The 10,381-nt window shown below is 30.9% G+C and overlaps 1 protein-coding gene across 1 annotated transcript in view; it reads left to right on the forward strand.

Moving 5' to 3' along the window:
- Positions 1-5,877, forward strand: part of LOC127737232 (kinesin-like protein KIF28P) — a 132,611-nt gene extending 126,734 nt beyond the window's left edge. The window contains exon 25 of the mRNA XM_052247769.1: positions 219-5,877. Coding sequence (XP_052103729.1) covers positions 219-305 — 87 coding nt within the window. The 3' untranslated portion in view covers positions 306-5,877. The remainder of the gene's footprint in view (positions 1-218) is intronic.
- The last annotated feature ends 4,504 nt before the right edge of the window (positions 5,878-10,381 follow it).

Here is a 10,381-nt window from a genome sequence, read left to right on the forward strand (position 1 = left end):
ACATGAAATTACTGGTTGTCTTCTGACAAAGTAATCAAAGAAAACATGAAATTACTGGTTTTCTTCTGACAAAGTAATCAAAGATAACATGAAATTACTGGTTGTCTTCTGCCAAAGTAATCAAAGATAACACTTAATAATGTAAAAGTTTTGTAGCAACTGAGGACATATTTTCGAATGAAAAACAAAAATAATTGATTGTTATTTTAAATTTTCAGATATCTGATTTAGAGTCCTTATTAGGAGGAAGTGTTCCACCAGGTGGAGGAGGAAACAACAATTCCTCTGCCTGCACTGTACAGTAATCATCTGTCTACAACTAACTATACAGACGTAACTCTGGAAGGATGGAGCAATGTTACTGCTCATGTTAGACTGAATATTAATTGCAATATTTGAATATTTGTTCTAAATAGGATATAATATTTCAGGAAATAGTAAATAACTTTCGTTACCAATTAGTTGTTTTTTGAATTGTTTAACTTGTCTTTGTGAAGATTTAACGAGCTGGATTCAATTAAAGCTTTACAAAGACATGCTCTACAAGGAAATGGAGTACAATTCTTTGAATTGTTAAAACTGTGATAATTCTTTGTGCTTTATAATTCATAAAAAAATTCAACATTATTTAGTCTTTCAGTTTAAATCTTGTAAAATAATTTAATTTGTATAAATTTATATTGTCTGTTTTGTTTTTAAGTCTTATTCTAAAGGTTGCACATGGTAAGTGTTAATTTTGCCAAAACTAAAAAATGGTCAGTGTACAATTATCAGGTTAATTAAATCAGCTACTTGTTAATGTAGTGTTGAGATGTTAATCAAAAGTGTATATTTCTTTGGTCCTCACTGACTTTAACATTAATAAATCAAAACAGTTCAGGATATTTTCTAACCATTATCTCTCATGATAGATTAGTACTGGGAGAATTTATCATGTATGTTTCCCTTAATAGATGGAATTTTCATTCATGTTTGCAATTTTATGTCATAATGGTGATGGGCATTTTGAAATATTGTGCTTAAGCAATGTATGTCTCTTTATTCTTCATATAAATGATTTTTTTACAAATCAAATGTCTCAATTTTATATTTTCAAAGCTATCCCACATCATGTAATATATATGTGTGAGCTCCTAAACAGATAATTGTGTATGCACATATAAGCTCAAAATCTCTTAATGTTCAGTGGAATCTGATTTATAAATACAAAGTGTTTTTTGTTTTTCTGAAGACAAGAAAAGTTACTATTTATTTCTTTTTACACATATTTCCTATGAATTTCTTTTTACACTACCTTTCCTATGAATTTCTTTTTACACTAACTTTCCTATGAATTTCTTTTTACACTACCTTTCCAATGAATTTCTATAGAAGATCCAGTGAATAAAAAATATTTTAGTTAGACAAGAATTTATAATATACATCTGTGCACATAATGAACATTTTCCCTGTTCACACATTTTAGAAATATTTTGATTTGGTAAAAAATGTGTTGATAAACTGGTTTGTTCAGTACAGATGATAAGATTGATATTTAGAAATGTTGTATATATTTAACTGTTTTTTGTAAGAAGTATATAGTTTAAAGGATGCAATATCATGGTGCAAGAAAGAAAATTACAATCAAAAATATTTTCTACACATTTTATAACCTTTTGATAATTGATTTTTTATTTGCAAATGTTTGTAATTTTTTCATAATCTTTAAGACTAATTTAGGAAAGGAAATTGTTGCTTTGCTAGTTTGTAGTTTAAGAAACAATTTTTCAACAGATGTTATTAATAGTTGCCTTGATTTGTAGTTCCTATGTTGGCTTTTAGTCCTATTAAGCATAATACATGTCAGGTTTTAAATGATGACTGCTATTTTTCATGAGTTATTCCCTTGAAAAAAGAAAAATCAGCTGTTTTGATGGTTCAAGAATATGTTTATAGGTTTGTTTTGAATCAATAATTCTTATATGTTAAAAACTACCACACACTACAAAATCAGGTCAAGTACTAGTGTTTTTATGGTTCAAGAAAACAACCTTTGAAAAAATGAAAATATCCAAAATTTATGAATTTTAAACCTTGGACATGCCATAAAAATGTACTTGGAAATTAAGAAAATGTCCTGTATATAGACCGTGAAAAATGTTTGCGAATCTGTTTGTATATGCTAATCCCTTTAATACTGTATTTAATGAAAGGTAGGCATTATGTTTTCCATTCTGTATCAGGTAATGTTTTGGTTTACGGTAATTTTCCATCAAGGTATGGTCACATCAATTGGAAACTTAGTACACCTGTTCATTATGATATGAAACTTTTGATTATATGCCAAATTAGGAATTTTGCCAAGATTTTTCAGTTTTCTTTCCATAAAAATGTGAAAGTGTGAGCAGGGCACAGTGTCCCTTAAAAATATAGTCTTGTTTACCTTTGTATTTATAACCTGTTAATTATGACAATCTACACATTTTTATACACGCACTATATGATACACACAATCTTATCCTGTTAGATGATCATATTTCTGAATTAGTATAGTATGGTAAGTATAGCTTTTCTATATATGCATAAGTATTCAGAATTTATGTGCATGTTATTTTACTTATGTTGAACTGTTCATACTTTTTTTATTTGTTAATTTTCTGTTTAGTCAAGTTATTGTATTTTCTGTTACCATTTACTTGAAATAATGTGGCCAATGCAGGAAATAATGTGGCCAATGCAGGAAAACACTTTTTGTCACTTATTGAAAATGTAGGAAAAAAAATGAAATCAACATGTTATTAATTTCATGCTTCCGAAGCGCTTTTTTGGATTTACCTTTATCAGAAATGCTCAAAGCCAAATGTTTGAGAGCCTAGGATGTATAAGAACCAAAACAGTTGAAGAGCTATATTACCAAAAAGTACCCAAAAATTAGCCAAATTCATCTACGGTCAACTTTTCCTGAGGGAGTTGAAACCTTAGTTTCTTTATAATTTAAAAATTTATAAACAGACAATTTTAGAGATATTTTCGGTACTGACTACTGAGTTGATGATACCATTGGGGACTGAAAGTCCACCAGCAGAGGTATCAACCCAGTGCTGTAAAAAATGAAAAAAAAATATGTTATTTATTTCATGCGTCCGAAGCACTTTTCTGGATTTACCTTCATCAGGAACGCGCAAAGCCAAATATTTTAAAGCCTAGGATGTATAAGAACTGAAACAGTTGAATAGCTATATGAACAAAAAAATACCTAAAAATTAGCCGAATTCATCTACAAATTAATTTAGAGTGAGCATCTGGTAATTTCAAGTCATTTGTGGTGGTTTGTATTTTCATAGAATAACCCATTTTCCTTAATCAAGAAGAAGTATGATTATTTGTAAATGATTCTAAAACACTTCACATGGGTTAGAGTAGGCCAAAATGAATATGACTTTAAAAGTAACACAGTGGTGTCTTTTATTAAAATTATGTTACATTTATTCATCACTTTAATTTTTGAAGGGTCTTTAGCTTGAACAAAACACAGGCAGCATTCAAAATCACCAAATCTGAACAAATAACAATTTTTGTTTTGTAGTCTATATTTTATTAAACAATGCTATCAAAAGAAGAAAGAGAATTCTAATGAAATATTATAATTTGATATTTATCAGTAAATAGTGGAATTTTAAATTAAAATTTCATATTAATGTTGATAAGGTAATTGATTGTCATTTAGTTTGGGAAGAACAAACATAGCAATACATAAATCAAACTTCCCAAAAGCAAGTTTACTCTTACTTCTTGCTTGTAGTACTTAATAATCCACACCCCTGACTGGCAATTTTAATTTTGGAGTAAAAAACTGCAGGTTATACATCCCTGAATATGGTGATCAACAACTGATACTATAATAGTTTTTTTTCAGAAAAAAAATCATGAACAGTTTAATAAAATCAGCTGGTATTAGAAAATAATTCAATTAATTATAAATGTTTTTGTAAAGTGTCTGACATTACAATTATATGAGGCATTACTATTATCTAATAACCTGGGAAAAGAATTGTAAGGAAACTTCTGTTGTGAAATTATAAAATGTAAAGTTCAGTTGATTAAGCATTAGTTCCAATTATTACAATAAATGTGGACTGGTGTAAGCTTTTTATTTTAGTGAGTTGAATGATGGTGTTTTTCTTTGATATAGATTTTTCTTTGTATTTTATTCTATTTTGCTGTAAAAAGAAAATGAAAAACCCACCACAAATAATTCAAAATTCCTCCAAAGGCCAAATTTCAACAACTACTTGTGCATTGAGGCCTAAACTTTTTATAGTATACACCAACACATATTCCAATCTAATGTTTGCAAAAAGATTTGTCCCTATTGGTGCAGAACTAATACTTTATGAACAATACTAATTTTTATAGAGACATTAAAGGAGAAGGTATGTTTTGGCCTGTTATGATCATATATATCTCTTCACATGTTTAGGTAATTATACATTCTTGGCTATCAACTTTTGTGGTATGGGTGTTCCTGGTGATGATAAATGTGGTATGGGTGTTCCTGGTGATGATAAATGTGGTGTGGGTGTTCCTGGTGATGATAAATACTTCCACAAATTTAAAAAAAATTATTTTCATTTTATTTTTTTAATTGATTAGCCTTGCAAGTGCACCAAAAACTTTAAAAAATGTATTGTACCATACTTGTGCATTATTTTTAAAGTCTAAATAATGGCTTAAAGAATATAAAAATATTAATTTAGACTTTTTGAAATAATTTGAATGTGACCTCATTCGGGAGATTCACTAGATATTAACATAAAATAGGCGATTGTTAGGAAAATTTTTAAAAGACTGCACAACTGTAACAGGGAGTAAAGAATAACAAACTACACTACCTGTGTTAATACATTTTACCTGTCTTAATACATTTTGGGGGAGGGATGTATTCTTCATTATTTCTCAGCATCTGTGAAACTGTCATTATATTTTTTTTGTTTTGTCAACATTTTATTGAATTTACTTTATGACAATAGCTAAAGACACTTTAGTTTTAACAGCAATGAAGTTCATAGGTTCAACATTTTATTCTGCAAATTGCAGGAATTTTGAAAGGTGTTTGATTTAAGGCCCAATATAGTCCCAAATTAAACCTTCTTTCTATTTTTATACATATATATATAATCTTTGTTCTCTGTTAATATTTATGATGAAATTATATTTTTTGTCTATATATTTTCCGTCCATGGTTGAAATTATTCATAGTTTTTTTTTTAGTTTTAAACTGTAAAATGAAAAATTATTCCCTCCAAACTTTTTTCATAATTCAGTTAGTCAGAGATTGTTAATCTACCTCATAGATTAAATAGTTAGATTTAGATCAAACAAATTTTATACAAAGAGTGTTACCTTAACATTAATTGATAGTAAACTTGTCACTGGCACGACTTGTAAGAAATTACATGTATTGTAGAATAAAAACTGCTGTTATAACAGAAATAAAAATTGTTAAGTGAAATGTCTACCATGCAGAGTAGAAGCATAATAAAGATTCTGAAGATGGCTAGTGGGCGAAACTTCTATAAAATGGTTTAACTACTACAATGATGTAAAATATCTTATCTATTCACATTTCTACACAAGAACTTAGTTGAGCCAGCTGGAAACTGTTTTAACCATTCTATTTTACATACGTCTCTACCACTAACCTTGCTTTCACATGTATGTATGTTTATAATCTATTTTATAGTTAATGAAATGTACAGAGAATTTTACATCTGAATATCAGTGTGTTTATACAAGATCTGTGATGGAATTATACTTTATTGTAACAGAAACTTATTTACAATCTGTCTTGTTGATCATATATAATTATATAATAAAAGTCTGTTTCATTTTGTGAAATTGTGAATCAATTATTCATCCAGATATCCAAAGTTCAAACTTATTGATCTACATTTTTTCTTTGATTGATTGGGAAATGACTTATATCTTTTTATGACCCACCTACGATAGTAGTAGGGGTACTATTTTTTTCTTGTCTGTGCGTCCGTTCGTTTGTCCGTCCGTTCGTCCGTCCATCCGTCTGTCCTGCTTCAGGTTAAAGTTTTTGGTCAAGGTAGTTTTTGATGAAGTTGAAGTCCAATCAACTTGAAACTTAGTACAGATGTTCCCTATGATATGATCTTTCTAATTCAAATGCCAAATTAGAGTTTTGTCCCCAATTTGACGGTCCACTGAACATAGAAAATGATAGTGGGAGTGGGGCATCCGTGTACTATGGACACACTCTTGTTTGTATAATCACCTGAGATCTATTCTACAAATGCTTTTCAAACTTTAATATATTGTTCCTAATGACAAAAGTTTGATGACAATTTTTACATTTGCGATGCAGTAGTTATGTCCTTGATTAATTGGAAAAGAGAGGCGAAATATATCAAAGGGACATTCAAACTCCTAAGTTGAAAATAAACTGACAACAAAAATGTCACTTCATGTCAACTCCCTGTAATAACTGGAGAACGCTATATTTAATATCTTTTTAAATTTTAATATGTTGTTACTGATGAGAAAAAGGAGGTCAAGATTAGCTTTGAGTAAACTGATTAGAAAAAGGAGGTCAAGATTGGCTTTGAGTAAACTGATGTAGTTTGTAACATTCCTTTCCTTTTCTTAGTTTTAAAACGGAGTATTTCATATAAGTGATGAATAGATGCAGCCAACTTGGAAGATACATTTAAAGAGACGATACTGCATTGTAAGCGTCTCAATAATAATTCATATGAACTACATACTGTAAACCTTTTATATCTGTACACGAAAACACGATAGAATCACTATATACAAAAGGATGATAATGCTTAAGATGTCAATAACATAACATAGGAAGACAGTCACCAATTTGGGCACATATATCTTTAATAAATAAAGGTGAACTAAATTCCTCCCAATCAGAATGAAGATTAGGCGCATCTGTTTCAGGAACGATTTGGTCATTCAAGATTAAGGGGGAAATTCGAGATGTACAACTAGGGAAGGCCATTTTCCATTTTGATAAGTTGTGTCGTTGCCATTAAAACAGTGTTGGTGTACTTTGAAATCTTTCGGAAGAAAACGGGTAAAACAGTTGAGACAAAGTTCATCAGTACAAACATCTCCTTTACAATTGGATAATATAAGTTAGTCTTTCTTTACTAAAATTTAATCTGATTTTCAAAAAAGTTTATCTGTTTTCCCATATCTTATTTCCTAACACTACTGTCCAGGCCACATTCACCTACTGCAACGACTTTTTCAGCTTTCAACATATATTCCAAATCTGAAATCAAATTATTGAGAGTCAAATTTCCATCTAATTCCGCTGTTCTATGATGAATGCCGATTATTTCTGTTCTATAGTCACTTGATAGCCAGCTTCTTGGATGACAATAATTGCTAATTAGATACGAGATTCGTAAAAGAGGGAGACGAAAGATACCAGAGGGACAGTCAAACTCATAGATCGAAAACAAACTGACAACGCCAAGGCCAAAAATAAAAAGACAAACAGACAAATAATAGTACAGATGACACAACATAGAAAACTGGGGGTGATCTCAGGTGCTCCGGAAGGGTAAGCAGATCCTGCTCCACATGTGGCACCCGTCGTGTTGCTTATGTTATTACAAATCCGGTAAATAGTCTTAATTCGGTAGGTCACATTCGTGAAAAGGAAAGGGTATTGTAGTTACGACATAAGGGACATATCCGATATCATCTGTGAAACGGTTATTTCATAACGGTCAACCAACTCGTAAATCTGTGCGTTCCCACCTAATGAATTAGTGGATGATATGACAGTGCTTAATTTCTTTGAAAAAATATCCATCTGTAAAAGAGAATGTATCAAATTAAACACCTTTGTTTCCTCATTGGTTGAATTTGAAGTTATCGTTTGTTCTGTAAAAATTATGTTTTCACCATTTTCTGCTTTCAGGATGAGTAATGCCAAAATTGCAGTGCAGCAGTAAAAGTATACTGAACGGAGGTTTTGCATTAACATTTCTACTCTCAAACTCAAATGAGTATTTATTAACACAATTGAATAATGACAAGAGTTTTAAGGTAGATTAAATGTATACCGCCGTCTTGGATTGTAAAATTAGCAATACACAATCTGTCGTATTCTTTGCTTTAATTTCCAAATTTGAGACATATTGACATTGAATGTGTAAGACTTTTTTTTTAATAAAGAAAAATAAGTGATTTATTGCATTATTTAGACAGTTTTAACAAATACCAAATATTTGTGTTTGTTTGGATCAATTTTTCTATTAAGCCATTTAAGGGGAGCTAACTCTAAATGTAAAAATTTTGTAATGGAATGTTACTTTACTTGTAGCAAAAAAATAAGTTCGGTGACACCATTTTTTCTTTTTTTATTTTCTTAAAGCATATTATAAAACCTATCTTATTTTATTCCAAAGTTCTATCTAATAGATTTCTTTTTATTCACTAACATAAATATTTTTCATGAATGATCTTTGCAAAACTGGGCCATTTTGCACGACTTGTAGCTTGAAAAATTACACGGTGACCCATACTTTTCATTATATTTTTCGAAAATAGCATAGTAAAATCTACATATTGGCAAAGTGTAAGAAAATTCTATCTAAGGAAATAAATACCGATGATCTACCTCAAATCATTTCTCTGAAAGATAGGTTCTGAATGCTTTTGAAACACAACTTTTGTCTTCGAAATAACAGAGATCTTTTGTCTTCGAAATAACAGAGATCTTGTAAAGAAATTCAGTCAAGTTCCTTGGAAATTATATCGAATAAACCATTCATTAATTGAAACTATTTTTACGACAACCTCAGTTATATGTGTTGCTATCGGAAAACACTCCAACCACTCGTTGTATTGATCAATATCATTTTACTCCATAGGAACACCAGCGTGGTATTGCTCTAACTTCGCTCTCGTTGTTCTTGTCAGTTTTTTTATTATGTTGCATACAGCACATGATTTTACATACAATTTGTAGTCCTGTGACATATTGTACTATACAACTATTTGCCTCAATTTTTCTAAAGTTTTGTACTTTCTCAAACTACCAGAAGATATCATATCATGACATCTATGAAGAAGTTCATCTTGCATTTGTTTCGAAGCCATGCAGAGTAACCTTGGCGAAACAGGATCATCCCACTTATAAAATAAAACATTATTTTTTATCACTTGTTGCTGTCTTAGAGACCACAAATGTCAAACTACTTTACTACTAAGATGGAGCTCCAATTTAGATGGCTTGTGTTCCATGTCTACCTATTTTTTTCAATGTCTTTAAATTTCATCTGTTCTTCGTTCAATTATATAAAAAAATATGAAGTGACCAGTGGGTGTCGTAATAATTTTCTCCGGTAACTCGTCTGGTTGTTAAAGGAATGACAAACTCCACTTCCTCCATTGTTGCCTTGCCTTCGTACAGAAGTTGCAACCATCACAAGGTAACTCTTTTAAGTTGACGTATTATCTATAGTTACTGCATGACTCTACCTCGTCAGATATTCCGGACAACCCATCTGCATTGACGTGTTTCTTGCCAGCTCTGTGTTGTGTTACCATGTTATATTGAGACAGTTCTGCAATCCATCTTGCTAATTGCTCTAAATATTTATGAAATTCAATAACCAAGTCAAGCTGTTGTGATCTGTCCTCATTACATAGGTACGACACAACAAGTAGTGACGAAATTGTCTAGTGAGGGCAAACGATGACCAGTAGTTCTTTCCGAGTAGTACAATATTTTTCGTTGAGTCGGTGTTAAAACCTTACTGGCAATCTAATTGTCTTTTCCATTCTAACTTGTACCTGGTTAAATTCTGCTCCAATAGATTTTTGTGAAGCTTTGGTATCGAGTATAAATAACTCAGTATCAAGGCGTTTATCAAAGATTCTGTAAGAATACGGAATGACTATGTCTGTTCTTCACTCCATTTAAAATCTGATTTTGGGCCAGAAAGTCGATGTAAAGGCTCTGAAAGATCAGCAAATAGTTTCATGTGGTCACGATGGTAGTAAACGAATCTTGTCCTAAAGAATGGCATCGTCTAGATACGCCAATAATTTTTTTTTGTAGATGGGGTCTTGAATAACAAGATGAATTACTCTGCTGAGCGTTGCGGGAGTGTTACAAAGACCAAACGGAAGTTTTGTAAACTCAAGGTCGTATTTCAAATCAGGAATATGACAGTTGTTTTCCAATAGTTTGATGTGTTTGAGCTTTTGATTTTGCCATTTGATAAAGGACTTTCCGTTTTGAATTTTCCTTTGGAGCTCGGTACTTTTGTTATTTTTACTTTTTTCGTCACAAATGCTGTGTTGTGTCTTCTTTTCGTCAAGCTGCTTGGTAATTCCAGAG

Source organism: Mytilus californianus, unplaced genomic scaffold (assembly GCF_021869535.1).
Source record: "Mytilus californianus isolate M0D057914Y unplaced genomic scaffold, xbMytCali1.0.p SCAF_4, whole genome shotgun sequence".
NCBI lineage: Eukaryota > Metazoa > Mollusca > Bivalvia > Mytilida > Mytilidae > Mytilus > Mytilus californianus.